Here is a 20,780-nt window from a genome sequence, read left to right as displayed (position 1 = left end):
GTTGCTATGTGTAAAGAAATTTCCATCAATAAAAGCTGATCTCTTCTCTCTGTCTGATGTATGTTCCACCCTACCCCATCTCCCTGTCTCCATCCCCACCAGAACTTTGTCTTCTTTCCTATCCAGAACTGGTAAAGGGCTGGAAGACAGAGTAGGGTTGATTTGTGGCTTGTCAATGCCTAAAAGTCATTAAAAAAAAAATGTGTGCATGTCTCCCGGCAGGAACACACCTATTACCTTCTTTAGTGCACTAGCCTGGGGCATTTTTGAACTGGCTAATCTTGGACATGGCCCTTGATTTCTGTAATACATAGTTTACTCATCTGGAAAATTGGGATGGTGGTTTGACCAGGGTCACCAGAATTCTTCCAGCTCTGACGTTCGGAATCTAAGATGCTACCATTTCAAAAAGCTGTAATTATGAGCTTTGAAGATACTATGATTCTGGGACATATTTCATGCAATTCTGTGATTTCTCTTTCTACAGTGTTATGATACTTGGGTTCCCTAATCCTATGAGTTTTAGATTTCATAATTCTACCACTTAAAAAAATCTGAAGATATGATTTTAATATTCTGTGGTATTAGGATTCCTTGGTTCTGATACTGTAACTTTAGGATCTCCAAGAGGAAGCCATTTCCCCAACAAAACTGCAAACACTTCCTTGGCCTGGCTGGAAGCTAAGACTCTTTAAAGCAGTGGTCCTCACATCAGATATTTACATCATGATTCATAACAGTTGCAAAATTACAGGTATAAAGTAGCAACAAAATAATTTTATGGTTGGGGTTCACCACAACATGAGGAACTGTATTAAAGGGTCACAGCATTAGGAAGGTTGAGAACCACTGCTTTTAAGGGTATTCCTGGGAGAGAAGACAGGGGCCTTTGTGATTTTGTGTTCCCCCTTCTATGATATGTTTATGTTAAGAAATGAAAATGTGGGTGGGGAGTGGTAGGATCCAGGGGCTTGCTGGAAGAAGGTGGATAAAAATTGGGTCTCAGGTATTGGGAAAGATTTGATTAGGTGGCAAGAGGCAAGAAGACATTTCAGGGGATAGGGACCATATAAGGGAAAAACCCACTGGCGTGCCCCTGGGTCAAGTTGGGGAATGAGGAGTAATTACTGTGCTCAAATGTCTCTCCAGGATATGTGAGTCTAGATGACCTGTGACCAGGAAAACACCATCTGTACTTTATTTGAGTGGAAATAGAAGGAAGTGGGCAGGGGTTAACTGAATGAAGGAAAAGGTCAAGAACAGACTGGAAACTGTAAGAGTGCTTAACACCTGTTCAGGCAACTGAACTGGCTGGATAAGAGCGGGCTGTGCTTCGAGAAGGGAGCAGGCCTATATCTGTTGTGAAAAAAATATGCCTCCTCGTATCTGTGCATCTATGTGTGTGTATGTGTGTGTGTGTGTGTGTGTGTGTGTAGCTACACGGGTCTCACAGTAGTGAGAGACTTCGTGAGCTGCTGTGTGATTCTGTGAGATTGAGCCTGAGGAATCCTGAAAATATGAGGTTTCTGTGTGAGGTCTAGCTTTCTGTACCTGGAAGCTTCTATGTATGTGCCCAGTGAATTTAATCACAGGGATAGGATATGGTTGACTTTTAAACATGGGGTGTGGCTCTTTGGATAACAGTTATCAGACAGATGGTGACACACATACAGACATGTTCCCTGTAGATTTAGGGGACAAGATAGCTGAGCAAGGTGAAAGTGAATCATGCCAGGCCACTACTCTTGGAAAACAGATGTGGGGGAAGGGGATGGCTGGAGAGTGAGTTCAGCAGTTAAGAGCACTGACTGCTCTTCCAGAGGTCCTGAGTTCAATTCCCAGCAACCACATGGTGGCTTACGGTCACCTGCAATGGGATCTGATGCCCTCTTCTGGTGTGTCTGAAGATACCTACAGTGTGCTCATATAAATAAAATAAATAAATCTTTTTTAAAAAAAGAAAACAGATATGAGGATCAAGAGTGGACAATGCATATTTCAAGAAAGACTAGTGGTCAGGGCCACCATAAGATGGGTGAGCATGAGACACAAAAGAAGACAGGACCTGATCCTGTCAGGTGGTGCTGGGGTGAGAGTGAGTCAGAATTGTCTTGGCTGGAGGTTCTGCCTGTTCAGGGTATTCAAAATGAACATGAGCTCATCTAGGCTAGTTAAATCCAAGGGTAAAAAGGAGAAAAGACATTTTGGACAAGAAAAATAAAGCAAGTCTTTGAGCGCAGAAAGGTGATGGATAAGCTTGCTATATGAGAATTGCAAGTAGCCTATTGTTGTTCCCTGATTGGAACATATTTGAGCAGAGTGAGAGCCCATATAGGAAGTGGTGGGGGTGGCATGGGTATTTGTAGCTCAAAGTACAACTTTTGTCTAGGAGATAGGGAAGTTTTCGAGAGAAGGTCACTTTTGCTGCCTGAGCTTCACTTGCATCTATGGGATTAGATGGTTCTTAAAACTTGTTTGCAAAGTTCACTCCAAGTCTGTGGACTGAACAAATCCATGAGTCATTGTTCTTAAATACAGGACTTTTTCCCATCTAACTTCAACCTTTCCTGCTTCCTCACTTACTGCTCCATAGGTATTTACCCCAGTGTCTAGTCCGTTGTTTGCCTCTATGGGAAGAAATGGAGATATGAATAATCAAGGACTCCACTGCAGAAGGGGACAGGAAGAGCAGGAACTTTTCTGTGCAGACTCATGTGTGTGGAGATGGGGATCAACCCCAAATCTCGAGATGCTAGGCAAATCCTCTGCCACTTAGCCATGCTACCAGCCTCGTGTGCTCAGATATGTTTCCGTTTGAGTCTTGGCTCCTCCACTGCTTAGTTTTGAGACCTTTTGCAACTGAGTTCATCTCCCCACCTATGTTGTATCTTCTTCAGTGAGAAAAGCCAGACTACACAATTGCTAGGCCTGGTGAAAAGAATAAATTATAACTAATATTTTTCTAGGGTTGCAAATGAGCAGATCCAGGATTCCAGCCTAGGTCTTTGGGCTCCCAGAATCTGCTTTCCCACTGTTTACCTGGTTAACCCTCAGCTGTTAGCTAATCCAGGCTGGATTTGGGATTGGACTTTACGTGGTACTGGATTGGATAGCAAAAAGCCCTGCTCCTGTCACACTCTGTCAGCTCCAATCTTCTTGCCCAGCCTTTTACTTCTAGAACCTAAAGCCCTTGGTTCCATCTATACACCCTGACCCCCTTGTTTTCTTGTATCTCACTTCTAGCCCCTTCCCTTTCCAACCTAAGTTGTCATGGGGATAGTTTTCAGCAACCTTGCTTTCCTCTTGCCCTCATCTTATGGTATCCATAGCAACAGTCTCCATTCATTTCCATGGCAACTGCATTCTGATTCCCATTCCCCGGCTGAATTCCTGGCGCTGGGCAGTACCAATAAAGAGAAGGAGGGAGAAAAGACCCCCACACACACTAAACAGGAGTAACATCTGGGAAGGGTCTGTGCCCCACCCTCTGTCATGGGCAGACCAATCTCAAGTCTCTAGAAAGCATCCTAACCTCCTTCCCCATCTTAGAGCCTTGGCTTACAAGATTGCTCTACTCTCTTCTCGCCTAGCTCCTCCTAGGCAAAGCACAGTCCATGAGCTTCTTCTCCCAGGAAGACTTCAAGACAGCAGGAGGGCTAGCACAAGCTTTGGGTCTGAATTCCCTATCCTGCCAGTTGCTAGCTGTGACCTTTGTCATTCAGTTTTCCTTTTAGAGCTGTTTTCTTCCTCTGTAAGACAGGAATCTTAATTCTTTCCTTGTGTTTGCCATGCAGATTAAATAATGTGTGGAAAATGCCTGACACGGGGTAGGTGCATAGTTAAGTGCCAGTTTATTTTTATTCTGCTCAGCCACCCCCAAGCAGAAGGAATCTCTCTCCTTTACTCCCCCATCACTTCCTGTATTCCCCACCCCTGATAACTTTCCACTTTGTTCTATGGTTATTTGTGTAGCATGGCTTATTCTCCCCCTCTACAAAGGATGTTCTCATTTCCCCCTAAAGAATAGTCCTGCGGGCAATGTGTGTTTGTGTCTACGTGTATTCATGTCTACTTCCGTGTGACTATGAATGTGTATATTTGTTTCTAGACACAAATATTTGTTGGCCTTTGGATGTGTCTGTGATATTATACTTGTCCATACGTGAGGTGGGAGGGGGTTCCATGTGATTGGCCTGTGTTTTAAGGGCTCTGATATGAGGGGTTCCATACCTCCAGTCACAGATTCTTCAGCATCCCTTCAAGCAGTCTCCTTGCTTTTGGCCAGTCTCTCCCATGGGATGCTGTGCTGCCACCCTACAATTCCTGAGACTGTTCTCTTTGCAATCAAAATGAGGCAAGTTCTCAAGAGAGGAATTACCAAGGAGTAGAGAACCTGGAGCAGCACAGGGTTGGGAGTAGGAGAGGTGCTGAAATATCAATAGAGGGTAGTCTGAGCTCTGAGTTTGCAATTTAGCTTTCTTACTTAATAGCTATGTATGATCTTGAGTTACATTTACATCAACTTTACCTCTCTTCACTATGGAGGGGGCTAACTGTTACAAGGAATTACAAGGGGCAGAGATGACTCCAGAGCCCTGTGGTATCATAAAGGAGAGGCATGTATGTAAGGCAACATGTGCAAAGCAGGCAAGCAGGTGTGGAAAGGCACGCCTGAGCTAAATGTTGAAGTGTGAGCAGAAGGTAGTCAAGTCTAGGTGTGGCATAGGGTTCAGGCCAGGTAAGGAAGCTGAAAGCTGTTCTATTGATGATAATTTAGGTTACATCCTTCCTATGTGCATGTCAATCTGAGCAAAAGCCAAAGTCTTTATGATAGACTCAATGTCCCTTGTATTAGTCTGTTTTTTGTTGCTGTGATAAAACACGGACCACAAGCAACTTGGGGAGGAAAAGGTTAATTTCGTCATCAGGAATGTCACAGTAGGAACTCAGGGCAGAAACCTGGAGGCAGAAACTGAAGCCAAGACCATGCATGCTGCTTATTGGCTTGCTTTCCATGGCTTGCTCTGCCCACTTTTGTGTACACCCTAGGGCCACTTGCCCAGGGTGGGAGGCTAGGCCCTCCCACATCAGTTGCCAATCAAGAAAATGCCCACATACATGTCCACAAGCCAATCTGATGGAGATAAATCCTCAGTTGAAGCTCCCAGTTTCTAGGTGACACTATCTTGTGTCAAGTTGACAAAAATTAACTAGTACAACTCTCATTACATGTCTAATCTTATTTCTCATTACTCTCTCTTGTTCACTAGGTTCTGACTATATTGTCTTTCTATTGATTCTTAAGCATGTAGACATGTACTGATTCTACTCTCTCTCTAGCTTCAGACAGCTACACAGCTCACTCCCTCATTTCCACGAGGATTCTGCTTCTGTGCCATTCCCTACAACCAAGACTTTCCTGGACATCACATCTAAAATAGCAAATTTGGCTGGGTTTGTGGATCAGTGGTAAAGAGCTTGTCTAGCCACCATAATTTTCTGAATTCTATCCCTAGTCTGTCTCTGCCTGTCTCTCTCTCTCTCTCCTCTATCTTTCTCTTTCACACACACACACATGCATGCACACATGCACACACATGTGCACACACACACACAATTAAAACAGTATCTTTTAACATTCTGCTTTTTTCTATCTTAACATTTATTTGAAATGATAGACCTCTCTCTCTCTCTCTCTCTCTCTCTCTCTCTCTCTCTCTCTCTCTCTCTGTCTCATCTGTTACCCTGACTATAATATCACCTTCCTGAAGAAATAATTTGGTGGCTTTGATTTTTATTGTATTTCTGGTGCTTAGTGCTGATACATGGAAAGTACTTGGTTGTTGTTTTATTGAGTGAATTATGGGAAGCTGTGGTAGGGTTAGGTGAGAAAGGAAGATGGGCTGATTTGTGTGTTTCAACAGTCTTCCACAGGATAGAGAAGAGATTTGTAAATAATCCTGAAGTTTGTGGCATAAATTTGAGTGATAAATTTGAGTGAGAGTTTTATTAGAGCAACCATGAAGAACATCCACTGACTCTCTTACTCCAGAAATACCTCCTGTGGTTTGATCTAGTCCCCACGTCCTGTGCCAATCAGAGAGATTACCAAATTCTCTTCCTATGCTGGGATACTGGGAGTCGTGCACTCTTTGCCAAAGCTAATCTGTGTCCAAAAAAAGAAAGAGAAAAAAGAAGTCATGTGTAAAGATAGGGGATCTGAGCACGATCAGTAGTAATTTCTGGCTGGTGGCAAGATTCAGGGGGCATCTCAGTAGGGGCATAGACCTTGAATCTTAACAGAACCAGCATGTGGAACATTTCTCAGATTGCACTAGCAGAGATAATGGGGGAAACATTGGGAGTAGAAGGTCTTATATGAAGAGTTTGGGAGGTAGGGGCCTGAGGACCATTTGAGAGAAACAGAATCTGGGCCGGGTGGATTAGATTAAGGGGTTGCTTAATGATGGAGGGTGTGAACTCTGAAGTCACTCTGCCTGGAGTTGAATCCTGCTTATATTGTTGGTAGTTAATATCCCCGGGCTTTGTTTTCTATATAAAATGAAGACAAATAACAACCTTATAGCATTGTTGGAAAGAACAACCAAGTTGTTAAGTACCAAGTGGTAAGAATGGTACCTAATATTAAGTATTCTAGAAACATTGCCTGCTGAAATTGAGAGGTCTTCAATGCCAGAATGGTTGGAAATTGGACTAACTTGTAGACAGTGAGAGCTGTGGATGTTTTGTGGGTAGAGGAGACAGTTGCTCAAAGCTGACTTTGAAATGTGTACTGGTAAGGGAGATGTTTGAGAGATTGATGACCAGGATCTGGCCATCCTGAGGGAGACAAGAGTGTCTTTGATGCTGGACTGGGCTGGGTCTAACCTGTGAAGGATGGCCTCAGGGGCCTCTGAGGTCCAAGAGAAAGGAAATTTAGGGTGCAAAGCAGCCCTTCAGTCTCCGCTCTGAGTAGAACATGGAAGGGTGGAGGTTAGACAGTGAGTGAGTGTTCACACCTGGCAGAACCCAGCTCTACTGCCCCTGACCTCCAGCACAGAGTGCAGACAGACCTCAGACAACACAGGCTCTTCTGCCAGTAGGTAACCCCTTCCACCCACCCAACTTGCCCTGGCCTTGCCCCCTGGCCTTTCTCAATAGAGATAGAGGAGTGGCTCTTTAATCCTTTTGCTAGCCAAGAACCTCCCCCCCCCCCCGCCAGCCTATATTACTTCCCTGATTCTGATTTTTTTTTTAAAAAAAATCATTCTTTTAGCCCCAGCCACACCCATTCTCCCACAACCTCCTCCATACCTCAGTCTTCCTGGTTCACCCCACCTCTGTGCTTCTCAACATGCCCTGGAGCTCTGCTGCCACCTGGGTTCCCTGGCAGCCTGGTTGCCATGGTACTGTGGAGCAGGTCTGGCAGAACAACAGCTCTAGGTAACCCCAGCAGGCAAGACCTGGGACCCAGTTCCTGCCACCTTTCCGCTTGAGAGCCCCCCTGCCCTCCTCCCGGGGCTGAGCAGAGGAGGACATGAGGAGAAAAAGGAAGCTTCCCCGCAGGGCAGCTCTTTACCTGTGAGGATGCTGAATGGGAGGCACTTCCCAATGTGGCCCAGCCTGTGCCTTCACCCTGCCCTCTCACCACCAGCAGCAGCAGCCGCAGCAGCAGCAGTAACAGCAGCAGTAACAACAACAGCAGCAGCAGCAGCAGCCTGGGAACCCTGGGAACTGGCCAGGCCTGGACTCCAGGCTGCTAAGGGCAGGGGCAGGGCACAGGGGCAGGGCTGGGTGGGGGAGGGAGGACCTGGATGGGTAGGAATCATCAACCAGGGCTGGGAGGGGGCGATATGTCAAGGAAACTGTCTGGGGTAGTTCTGGGAATAGGACTATAAGGGAAATCACTGCATGGGGGTTGAGGAGTTAGCTGGGTGGAGAAGAGGTCTGGGGAAGAAACAACTAGGCCATTAGGGAAAGAAGGATTTGAAGCTGGAGCTGCTAGGTACAGGAGTGGGAGGAGACTAAGGTAAAGCTGTGACTGGACCAGATTGTGAGGGGTGGTTGGTAGGACTGAGGACAAAACTGAGAAGACACCCTTGAAGGAACAGTGTCTCAAAAAGGAGTTATGGAGATGGGGCTCTGACCTGACCTGACGGGAAGGGACTTGAAAGGGAATGAAGAAAACCAAGGGCACCTGAGTGAATGAACTGTGTAGGCAGTGAAGAGACAGACTGAAGGTCTCTTAAATGTTGGAGTCCCTAGGTTTCTGAGGAAAATGGGAGAAGATGGGGTTGGGGGCAGGATCTAGTGTATTCACTGAGTTGGGCCTAGCAAGCCTCTCTCCTGTTGCCACATCCTGGCTCATTTTATCTCATCCCCACAGTGTGGAGGGTGATGCCCCAGGCAGTGACCTGAGCACAGCGGTTGATAGTCCTGGGAGCCAACCCCCCTACCGGCTGAGCCAACTGCCCCCCACCAGCAGCCACATGGGGGGCCCCCCTGCTGGGGTGGGCCTTCCTTGGGCTCAGAGGGCACGCCTCCAGCCGGCCAGTGTCGCCCTGAGGAAGCAGGAGGAGGAGGAGATAAAGCGCTCCAAGGCCCTGTCAGACAGCTATGAACTCTCCACAGACCTGCAGGACAAGAAGGTGCAGATGAGATGGCTCTGTTTAAAAATGGGAGTGGGACACGGAGAGAGCCAAAGGTGGGAGGTTGGGGTGTGGCACTTGAGGGTGGTATTCAGGGAGGGTCAGTAAGGCTGGATCTGGGGAAGACAGGCTCCAGGGCCTACTATTGTACAGGTGATTCACACATTCACGGCACATGCACTGAGCCTCCTATTCATGCAGCAAACATCATCGAGCGCCTATAATGGAGTCCAGAAGATGAATGAGACCTGCACCCAGCCTTCAACAACATGCAATCTAAGGGGGGAGGCACACACACACATAACTTGACACACAGTATGATGCAATACACTGTCTAGGGGTGTAAAAGAGAGAAAAGAGAGGGGAGGGGTGGGGAGGGGGAGGGAGGGGAGGACATTATACAAGATTTAAGAAAAATAGGACTTGGAAGAGCAGTTATCAACACATTAATTATGGCTATGCCTAGCTGTTTGGACTGTAGGTGAATTGTCCCTTACCCCCTCCCTTCTTTCCTTCCTTCCTGCTTTTCTCTCTTAACTCTGATTCTCTTCTTCCTTCAGCTTCCTCTTCTTTGTTTACTGTTTCCTTTCTTTTTTCTTTCTGTTTTTGTTTTTTTCTAAGCTTTTTCTGATTTTAAATATATACGTTTCCTTTTTTCCCTTGTGTACATCTAGGGATTATAAGTAAGAAAACACTGGGCACAAAGCCTGTCATGACTTCCAGCAGTTAGTTGGGACTTGACTGGGATATGGTTGAGACCCTGGCAACTTTCTGAACTTGTTCCTCTGACAGGTGGAAATGCTGGAGAGGAAGTATGGGGGCTCCTTCCTGAGCCGCAGGGCTGCCAGGACCATCCAGACAGCCTTTCGCCAGTACCGTATGAATAAGAACTTTGAGCGGCTGCGCAGCTCAGCTTCAGAGAGCCGCATGTCCCGCCGCATCATCTTGTCCAACATGCGAATGCAGTTCTCCTTTGAGGAGTACGAGAAAGCACAGAACCCTGCATACTTCGAGGGCAAGCCTGCCTCATTGGATGAGGGTGCCATGGCTGGCGCCCGGAGCCACCGGCTTGACCGGGGCCTCCCCTATGGAGGCTCCTGTGGTGGGGGCATCGATGGTGGTGGAAGTTCAGTCACCACATCTGGAGAGTTTTCTAATGACATCACAGAGCTCGAGGACTCCTTCTCCAAACAGGTCAGGACCCCTGAAAGGGGCTTTTCTTCTCCATTCTCGGGCTCTGGCTGCTTCTACTGCTTTTTATCTATTTTCCAAACTGCAAGAATGTGCGCTATTAAGTACTTAACAGCAACAAGTACCAGTGATTTGAACTGAGACTTGGAGAGTGGTGAGAGAGAATTGTTAACACGAGAAAAAGTTACAGCTGAGTGTATACGTGTAATTGAAGCACTGGGGAGACTGAGGCAGGAGGATTGGTAACACCTGTGTCAAGCAACACCAACCAACCAACCAACCAACCAACCAACCAACTAACCAACCAATAAAACCCCCAAAGACAGGGATGTAGCTCAGTAGCAGAGCATGTGCCTAACTCGTGCCACACTATATGCTTCATTTCCAACACTGTTAAAAATAATTACATTGCTAAAACAAGCATGTTAGAACATGGGTGTATAGGGCCGGTAAGATGGCTCAGTGGGTGAAGACACTTGCTGTCACATTTGATGACCTAAGTTTGATCTCCAGAAGCCACACTATGGAAGGAGAGAGAACAGATTCTTTATTTTAAATATTTTGTTTTTATGTTTGTGTTCTCTCTCTCTCTCTCTCTCTCTCTCTCTCTCTCTCTCTCTCTGTGTGTGTGTGTGTGTGTGTGTGTGTGTGTGTGTGTGTATGTGTGTGTGCCATGTGTGTACAGGTGCCCAAGGAGGCCAGAAAAGGGTGTCAGGTTCCCTGGAACTAGAGTTAAAGGCATCTGTGATGCATTTGGCATGGCTGCTGGGAACCAAAATCAGGTCCTCTGCAAGAGCAGTGTCTATTCTTAACCACTACGCCATCTCTCCAGTCCCCCAAAACTTATTTATAAAAAGATTTATTTCTTTTCTTTTATATGTTTGAGTGTTTTACCTACATGTATGTTTGTGTGCCATGGGCACACCTCATATCTGTTGCATTCAAAAGAGGGTGTGTGATTCCATGAAACTTTATGAATGTGGGTGCTGGGAAATGAGCTTGGGTACTCTGCAAGAGTAACAAGTGCTCTTAGTGGCTGTACTGCTAGTTTTACATCAGCTTGACACAGATAGAGTCATTTTAGAAGAGGAAACCTCAGTTGAGAAAATGCCCATATCAGACTGGCCTGTGGGCAAGCCTGTGGTAAATTTTCTCCATTGATGAATGATGGCTCAGCTCACTGTGGGTGGTGTCATCCATGGACTGGTGGACCTGGGTGCTATAACAGAACAGGCTGAGGCAGCCATGGGGAGCAAGCCAGGAAGCAGCACCCCTCCATGGCCTTTGTATCAGCTCCTGTCTCTAGGTCTCTGCCTTGAGTTTCTGGCCTGTCTGACTTCCCTGGATGATGGACTAAAAGCTGAGGCTGAAGTAAACCCTTTCCTCCACAAGTTGCTTCTGGTCATGGTGTTTTATCACAGCAATAGAAACCCTAACTAAGACAGAAGTTAGTACAAGGTTCAGGGGATATTGCTGTGACAGACTTTACCATGTTTGGGGGAGGGATTGTGGAAGGACTTTGAAACTTTGGGCCAGAAAAGTAACTAAGGCAACAGCTGAGCCAACTCTCCAGCCCCAAGAAAATATTCTTGAAAGTTTACCTCTCACCTGCACATATGCACTGTGACATACAAGCACATGTGCATGTATGCATATGCACATACACACACTCGAAATAAATTCAATAAAAATATGAATATATAGAACAAATAAGACAAAAAGTCATTACTTTGTGAAATTTGATATATATCAAATAGAGCCTTTACTAACATGATGAGCACTTGCTGGGTGCCAGGTACTCTGTATGCTTCACAATAGATCTATGACATAGAGATTCTTTTCTCTGAGGCATGTGCTCTGGTCCATATTCTTAAGGCTCTCCCAGTCTGGTAGACAGTAGAAGCATATAGGTAGGTGCATGGTCATCTCCTAAAATAGAATGTGCTCAGAACCAGAAGGGATTCTGGGAAGAGCAGACCAGTTTCTTGGAGAAAATAGCATTGTAAGTAGGCTTTATGGGACTGTAAAGATGTCACTAGTTAGAGATGTTGAAAAGTGCATTGTTTGTCCAAGCACTGTGATTGCATCCGTTAAAACATTGAATGATGGGAATGGACATGGCAGTGAGTGAGTGGTCATTCTAAACCAGGAAGATTTCAACATGGCTCCCCGTGTGAAAACCCTAGTTGTGCCATTTCCCAGCTGTATGATCTTAGGCAAATGGTCTCACCTTTTGATCAGCAAAACGGAGGTAGAGCTTTCTTTTTAGTACCGTTTTGGGACTGTCGTGGAGATGCATTTCAACTAAGTAACATACTTGAAAGTACCTGGTATGTGGTAACTGCTAAGTTAGTTAGGTTTTTTTCCCCCTAAAGCTAAGGAGGCACTTGGTAGAAATTGTTGAATGAATGAAGTTTTATAAAAGAAGAAATCACTGTGATCTGTTATCTGACTCTATCATCGGTCTACCCTTGCTTCTCTGAGGCTAGTAAATAGGAAGGAAGGAAAGAAGTAATGAAGGGAAGGTCTGCATCATCCACCCATCCATCCATGTGATAATTAAGCATCTTTTCTATGTCAAGCAGTAGCTGATCTAAAATAGAAACTGGGCTCGCACCTATCCCTCAAGGGAAGGATAAAGAACAGGAAAATACCATCTGATGGAAAAGAGAGAAGAACCAGGCCTGATTGCTATCTAAGTCAGATTGGGGGAAAATGTATTATACCTATTGCTGTACAGCAAACTACCCCCCAAAATGTAGTAATTTAAATCTGACCTTAGGGGTCAGAGTATAAATCAAAGAGACTCAGTGAGATGGCTCAGGGGGTAAAGGTGTTTGGTGTGCAGTCGTGGAGACCTGAATTCAAACCCTGGAACCTACGGAAGGGCGGAAAGAGGAAGAAGTGCCACAAAGTTGTCCTCTGACTCTACACAATGCTGTGGCTTCTGTACCTACACCCACACATCATGTACTCACACATACAGTCATAACAGACTTCAAAATAAATAAAGAACCTGAGATTAGAACTGAGCTTGAACAACAAACGGTCTCTTTTCTTTATTTTTCTTCTGAACAGAGTAGCATTGTGTAGCCCAGGCTGGCCTTAGCCTCTGGAGTATAATTACAAGTGTGTCACCACACACAACAACAATCATTTATTATCTTATGCACTTTCTGAGGGCCAGGAAGCTGTGAGGGGTGTGGCTGGATGATTCTGTTTCCAGGTCTCTCAGGATGCTGCTGTTAAGCTGTGTAGGACCCAATCTCAGAAGATTGGACTGGGGCTGGCAGGTCTGCTTCTGTGCTCAATTTTCTCCTTTGTTGGCAGTCCCTTTCAGGACTGTTCACAGTGTGGCTTTGGTTCCATGAGGAGTCTGAAAGAATACAAGTCAAAGAGCATGTAAGACAGAATTTGCAGTACTTGCCAGTGTCATTCCAGAATGATATGCCTGCACTTCTACCATGTGTTGTGTGAGCCACACAGACCAATTTTAATACAGTGTGATATCAAAGATTATGAATACCAGGAGGTAGAGATCACTGGGGCCAGTTTGGAAGCTGAGTACACCTGGAGACAGAGTTACTAGGTGTTCATTTTCTCAAGAGTAAATATTTTGGATTTCCTAAGAGAGTTTCACACAGAGAGCTCTGGGAGGAAGCTGAGATTTGGGGTTTTCCCTGGATGGAAACTGAGCCTATAGGACAGAGGTAAGAGTGTGGCTTGAATCAGGGAGAAGGGAGCATTTGATATGGAGATGGGGATACTGGAGTGCCCAAGAAGGCATTTTGTCAATGTTAGTCCTAGCTTCTGTGAACTCACAGTGATTCCCAGAGAGTTATTTTACAAACTAGTAAGAACCTATGGGATTCTTTGCAACCTTTAAAAAATAATAATAAAGTTTAAAATAAGGGACTAAGTGGACAACACACAATGAACTCAATGGTATTTTGTAGACTTTTTATCTCATACTGCTTTGTTTGGACATATTTTTTTGTCTTACTGGTCTTTTGCTTGTGTATTATGGTTTCCAATTTTGTGTTTCATGGGTTTTTATTAGATGTCTGTCTGTGTTTCTTGTGCTTTTTTTTGTCCTTTTAAAAGTTATTTTTCTAAGAAGGCATGGGGGTTGGATGGGTAGGGGGGATCTGGGAGGAGTTGGGGGAAATTATGGTCAGAATATATTGTATGAAAAAAATTATTTTTATTTTTTGTTCTTTTTTTGGTTTTTCGAGACAGGGTTTCTCTGTATAGTCCAGGCTGTCCTGGAACTCACTCTGTAGACCAGGCTGGCCTCGAACTCAGAAATTCACCTGTCTCTGCCTCCCAAATGCTGGGATTAAAGGTGTGTGCCACCACTGCCCGGCTGAAAAAAATTATTTTCAATAAAATATATATATATATGTGTGTGTGTGTGTGTGTGTGTGTGTGTATAAAAGAAATAATAAGGGGCTGAAAAGATGGCAGACCTGGGTTTGGTTCCCAGCACCCACATGATGGCTCATGACCCTCTGTGACTCCAGTTCCAGGGGGTTTGATGGCCTCCACTAGCACCACACACACATGTGATGCACAGACATATACAGGCAAAACATTCACACACATGCATGCACACACACACACACACACACTAAATATGTATTTTAAACATTTAAGATAAAGAACCTATGGCAAAGGATCTGCTTTCTTGGCTGACCCACCAGGAAGCTTTCCCTGCCTTCCCTTCCCTTCTTCTCACCTTTTGACCCTTGTACCATTCCTCTCTTTATGATTCCTTTCTCTTTTCACCTTTCACTGTGTACAGGTAAAGTCTTTGGCTGAATCCATTGATGAGGCCCTGAACTGCCACCCATCAGGGCCTATGTCTGAGGAGCCAGGGTCAGCCCAACTGGAGAAACGGGAATCAAAGGAACAGCAAGAAGACAGCTCAGCCACATCCTTCAGTGACCTCCCCCTCTACTTGGATGACCCAGTTCCTCCTCCATCACCTGAGCGACTGCCCAGCACAGAGCCCCCACCCCAAGGCCGCCCTGAGTTCTGGGCACCAGCTCCCCTCCCACCAGTTCCTCCACCAATGCCACCAGGGACCCGGGAAGATGGTAGCCGTGAGGAAGGCACCCGAAGGGGTCCTGGGTGCTTGGAGTGCCGGGATTTCCGGCTCCGGGCTGCACACCTCCCCCTCCTCACCATTGAGCCTCCCAGTGACAGTTCTGTAGACCTGAGTGACCGCTCAGATCGCGGCTCTGTCCACCGCCAGCTGGTGTATGAGGCTGATGGCTGCAGCCCCCATGGGACCCTGAAGCACAAGGGGCCACCAGGCAGGGCCCCCATCCCACACCGCCATTACCCTGCCCCTGAGGGTCCAGCTCCAGCCCCACCAGGGCCCCTGCCACCAGCCCCCAATAGTGGTACTGGGCCCAGTGGTGTGGCTGGAGGTCGGAGGTTGGGGAAGTGTGAGGCAGCAGGTGAGAACTCTGATGGTGGAGACAATGAAAGCCTTGAGAGCTCCAGCAACTCTAATGAGACCATCAACTGCAGCTCTGGCTCCTCCTCTCGGGATAGCCTGAGGGAACCTCCAGCCACTAGCCTCTGCAAGCAGACCTACCAGCGGGAGACAAGGCACAGCTGGGACTCGCCAGCCTTCAACAATGATGTGGTACAAAGGCGGCATTACAGAATTGGCCTCAACCTCTTCAATAAGTATGTGCTCTTGGTTCTAGCTTTCTTGCCTCTTTCCACCCTGCATGGGCACCTTGTTTTAGAGGCTAGCTCCAAGCAGTGACCTTGGTTCTGCCATCCTGGCATTTGATGAAATGGTATTTCTTCCCAGATGTCCGGGGATGAGAAGGACAGCAGAAGGTGGATGTAGTAACTCACACTTGTAAATCTTAGCACTCTGTAGGCTTGAGTGAAAGGGATTGCCACAAGATAGAAGATAGCCTGGGCTCTGTTGTGACCACCAGGCCAGCCTAGGCTACAAAGTAAGACCCTGTCTCAAAAGATAGCTAACCAAAGTAAGAAACAAAGAAGAAGAAAAAACTCAGAGTAACAGAATAGAGAGACTCCCAACACGCCTGTGTTCAGGTCCTAGTGCTTTCAGTATCTGTTTGTGTGATTTTGAGCAAGATGTTTTCCCCAAATGGCTTCTGGGCATTGTCCTCCATATTCTCCCTTTTTAGAGGGGGAGGCAATCTGGAAAATAATGAACTCTAGACCAGGACCCCTAGTCTGCCTTTGCTCACTCGTCGTCTAGTCTTAGATAACTTGTGTTCCTTCTTTGGACTTCAGATTTTTCATCTTTCTGTAAGTAGGGTTGTGTATTTGGTGGCAGGCTGAAGTGACTAACGGTGACTAAGCTCTTTCTAAGTGCCTGGTTCTGTGCCAGGTGCTTAGGAATGAGGACGAGAGTGTGGCATTTGATTAGAAAATAATTAGAAAACATAAGATGCAATTAGAAAACATTAGATAGAATGAAAGGCATTTGATGTAATACTTCGCATCTTTTTAGTCTGTTAAACACTGCCACCTATATTTAATTTTCACAATAACTTCAGTGAGATTCATTGTAATATTCTTATTTTAGAGATAAAGAACTGAAGTTGTCCAAAGCCATGCAGTTAGAAAATGATTGCTCAGAGACCCCTAGAACATCAAAGTCCAAACTTGCAAATTTTAGTTTTATGGAGGCCTTCCTAAGGCACTCAAGTTCGGCATATGGGACAAGTCCAACCAAGAGGTTTTTGGCCCCACTCTCCAAAAACAGTGGAGGTGCCTTGTCTGTAGAAACAGTCACAGAGGCTGGGAATGATGTAGGACATGGAACAAAGTAACCTCTTTCCTTCTTCCCTGTCCTGAGGGTCTGTGACTCAGGGAAGCAGTCTTGGTCTAGAATTCAGGCCCCCTCTCAAGACTCTCTGATGATTGCTGGGCCTATCATAATTCCTGCAGAGAGTGTCCTGTTTTGTTTTTTTTTTTGTTGTTGTTTTTTGTTTTTCCTAACTGTGGTATGCCTCAGGTAAAAGAGGAAATTAGTGTAAGGATACCTTGGAATTGTGAAACTCTGTGAAATGGGAAAGTAGTCTCTTCTTGTGCTGCAATGTTTTCATCTGTACCCTGAAGGAATTGACCACATGATTGATCCTTGGCTCTCTGAAGCCCTGGTTAGTCCAGCTCTGAATCAGTTCTAGAAATAGGACCAGGTGCAGTTCTAGAGGAACAACTGTCTCATCTACCTTCTCTCTTTCTGCAGGAAGCCAGAGAAAGGTATCCAGTATTTGATCGAGCGAGGCTTCCTGTCAGACACTCCTGTGGGAGTGGCTCACTTCATCCTTGAGCGGAAAGGCCTGAGCCGGCAGATGATAGGGGAATTCCTGGGGAACCGGCAGAAGCAATTCAACAGAGATGTGTTGGAGTGAGGACCCCAGCATGGGGCAGGCGGGCCAGGGATTCCTGGAAAAAGGAAGGCAGGAGGGAGGAGGAAGGGGGCAGTCTGTCTTTTTTGCTCAGATAAACTTTCAAAACAATATGAATAGATTTTCCTGTTCCCATACCCCTCTGCTCCAAAAGGGTCTTATTTCTTTTGACCCTATTCCTAAACTCTCCTAAGGGTGGTTCTGGGCAGGGCATATTCATCTAACAGTTTGCTTTGGGCTTCAGTTTCCTGTCACTAAAATGAATAGATTAAGGGAAAGCACTCGTAGTGACCATGTGCCTTCAATTTTCTTGAGTTTCAAACATTCTCTCCTCAGATGTGATACTTGTTATGGTTGTAGGTCCAATTTGTGGGAGTCTGTCAGTGGGAGTATTGGGCTGCTTATGCAAGTGGGTGCGTCGGTGGTTTGTGTAGAGAAATGAAGAGTGCCACCACCCACCCTGCTTCTTTACTCTTCAGCTGTGTGGTGGATGAGATGGACTTCTCCTCTATGGATTTGGACGATGCACTCAGGAAGTTCCAATCCCATATCCGAGTTCAGGGTGAGGCCCAGAAAGTGGAGCGACTCATTGAAGCTTTCAGGTGTGCCTGCTTCCCACTCCTGAAGCTGCCCCTTTCTACCATGGGGCCCTATTTCCGCAAGACGATACTCTCTGAGCATTACAATTTTCTTGCCATAAAACAGAAACAAAGGTATGGTGAGGAAGAGGCAGGTAGATCTCTGAGTTCGAGGCCAGCCTGGTCTACATAGTGAGTTCCAGGACAGCCTGGAGTACACTGAGAGACCCTGTCTCAAAAAAACAAAACAGAACCTAACCAAACAAACGAAAATTCAGAAATGATAAATCTCATCTTAAGAGGCATTTGTAAGGTTCAGGGGCAGTGAATATGAAGTATCTAGCTCTAGCATCTGAGATATAGGTATATTAATAAGTGATAAGATCAGCAATAAATGATAGCAGTCATGAATCTGGGTGCGTAAGTCAGTGACAGAGCATTTGCCAGTTGTTATGACTATGAGTCTCTGGTTTCTGTGCCCAGTATTGAAGACAAAAAGGCTACCATTCTGTGAGGTAGATCCTTCTACTGGTATTTTCGTTTTGTAGATGACAAATCTAAAATTCAGGGGCATTAGAGTAAGTTAGCTGAACCAGGGTTTAAACTTGAGTGTACCTAACTCCATATTATCTATGCTTAGCTCTAAATGCTTTGAAGATCAGACAGAAATGGGGCTAAATCTTGCTCCACCCCCTTTGGAGCTTTTGTCAGGAGAGGTGGAGGAAGATTTGCTTTGAAGCCAGATGATGTTTTTTTATCCCGGCTGGCTTTACCATTCACCAGCTCTATTGACTGGGCAAGTTACCTTATCACTTCAAGCCTCCATTATTTCCTGTGTAAAATAGGACAGCTTGGGAATTGGAGGTGTGGTTCAGTGGTAGAGCATATGCTTAGCATGCTCAAGGCCCAAGGCTCAATCCTCAGGACTACAGGCAGAAAGAAATGGGGAAATAGCATCCATGCAGTACTGTGATGAATTGCATAAGACAATGTACATAAATCTCCTGGAAACGTTCCAAGAAGGTAGTGGTTACGATTTTTTCATGATGATACTGGAGAAAATGAAAAGGACAGACTCCAAATGCTTAGGGAGTGTTTCTTGAAGGAAAGGGTTTGTGATGGCAACCTGGGTGGGTAGGTGGAAATTGCTGGCACCTGAGTCTGGATTTAACCCTTCTTGTCTCACAGCCAGCGGTACTGTGTCTGTAACCCTGCCCTTGTACGCCAGTTCCGGAACCCAGACACCATCTTCATCCTTGCTTTTGCCATCATCCTCCTCAATACTGATATGTACAGCCCCAGTGTCAAGGCTGAGCGCAAGATGAAGCTGGATGACTTCATTAAGAACCTGAGAGGTGACCAGAATTTCCCATCTATTTTTCTTGCACATCATCTGAGAAAAGTAAAGAGGGTGGGGATGGGAGTGGGGTGAGAGAAATCCCAGATGTCCTTATTAGCCTTTTTCTATGCTGTCACTTTATCTCATGGCTGGACTTCCCCAGGGCATTCACTTATTAATTCATTCAAATTTATCAAAAGTTATTTGCCAGGCTGTGTGGCAAACTTAGCAGCTGAGTGCTTACCTAGCATATGCAAGGCTCTGAGTTTGATTTCCAGTGCTGTAAAGAAAAACATTTGTCTCTGTACTCACCCCCAGATCAACTATTTGTTAAGTATTGACTCAGGCTATAGAATTTGACTCTGGCTCACAAAACAAAACAAAACAGCCTGGCTCTTAAACTGTTTAACTCACTCAGTTATTCCTTCATCTATTTCTTGTTATCTCTCTCCTTGTCTTCCCTATTTATACCTACAAAGACTAATTTGATTACTTTAGATACCTTTTTCTCCATTTGTTTATTCATTTAGCCAACCAAACAACTCAGCCAGTGGACACTTACTGAATGCTTAATGTGTACCAAGTAAAATGAGTACAGAGGACAATGGAGGGGAGGCTGCTATAGTCTTTTCTCTCTTTGCTAGAGAGATTGAAATGTAGTGCCTAGATAACCAAGGTAAGACAGAAAGCAAACAGTGATGTCAAAAGGGCCAAAAGACAAGCAGAGCAATCACCACCTACAGACTTCCTGGAGGGCTTGTTCTTTACAGTGAGCCTTAAAGGTGACAGACTGAAAATTGAGGGGAACTCACTTAGCAGAAAGAACAACAAAGGCTGGGGGGGGGGGAGAAAATGTGAAGTTCTTAAGAGAAACAACTGAGATGGGGTAGATGAACACTTGAGAAGGTCAGATGGATCCACTCTGAGATCCTCCTGTGCCAGATAAACGGTGTCACTCTGATCTTTTCTCTTGGTTTATTGTATTGATGTCAAGCCCTAGCTCTCACCAAAAAGCAATCTACTTAAAATGACACAGATATTGTGATTATTTCAAAAGCATTGAAACAGCGAAATAGAGATGGGGAGAACAAGACAAAGTTGCTGACTGTCATAAACACGTAGTTGAAGGCTTTAAGCTGTCTGGTAGCTACAGTGAAAAAGGCAGCAGGGAGAAGAATGGACCTTTAGCACTTATCCAGGGAAGAAGTATAGTAATTCCAAAGGAGAAGTCATTTTTTTTCCCTAGCAGAAGCCTTAAAAAGAAGAGCGAGAAAATTTCATTCAGCACATAGTCAAGAGTGGAGAAAGATGGTAGACTTAAGAAGGGGAATTAGATCAGAGGGCAGCCAGAGCTATTTCCTGTAATCTTGCCATCATTCATTCATCCATATACGTATGCACACCAAATATACAGGCAGCCCTCCATATCTCTGAGCTCTGCATCCATGAATTCAACCAGCTGTAGATTGAAAAGTTCTGGGGGAAAAAAAAACAACAACTTGGGTCTGTACTGAACATGTACAACCCTTTTTCTTGTCATTATTCCCTAAGTCATATAGTAAAACCATCATTTACATGACATTAACATTGAAGTAGGTATTGTAAGTAATAT

General features: G+C 45.3%; 1 protein-coding gene across 2 annotated transcripts in view; it reads left to right on the top strand.

Moving 5' to 3' along the window:
* Iqsec2 (IQ motif and Sec7 domain 2) overlaps positions 1 to 20,780 on the top strand; it is an 84,943-nt gene that overhangs the window by 52,590 nt on the left and 11,573 nt on the right. For both annotated transcript variants that reach the window (XM_028772623.1, XM_028772624.1), the window contains exons 3-8: positions 8,387 to 8,648; positions 9,441 to 9,842; positions 14,644 to 15,539; positions 17,089 to 17,250; positions 17,731 to 17,853; positions 19,018 to 19,184. In XM_028772623.1, the coding sequence (XP_028628456.1) occupies positions 8,387 to 8,648; positions 9,441 to 9,842; positions 14,644 to 15,539; positions 17,089 to 17,250; positions 17,731 to 17,853; positions 19,018 to 19,184 (2,012 nt within the window). The remainder of the gene's footprint in view (positions 1 to 8,386; positions 8,649 to 9,440; positions 9,843 to 14,643; positions 15,540 to 17,088; positions 17,251 to 17,730; positions 17,854 to 19,017; positions 19,185 to 20,780) is intronic.

The sequence above is a fragment of the Grammomys surdaster genome, unplaced genomic scaffold (genome assembly GCF_004785775.1).
Source record: "Grammomys surdaster isolate TR1022 unplaced genomic scaffold, NIH_TR_1.0 216, whole genome shotgun sequence".
NCBI classification, from domain to species: Eukaryota; Metazoa; Chordata; class Mammalia; order Rodentia; family Muridae; genus Grammomys; species Grammomys surdaster.
The sequence above is the reverse complement of the archived record's forward strand: the minus strand, read 5'-3'. Positions and strand labels throughout refer to the sequence as shown.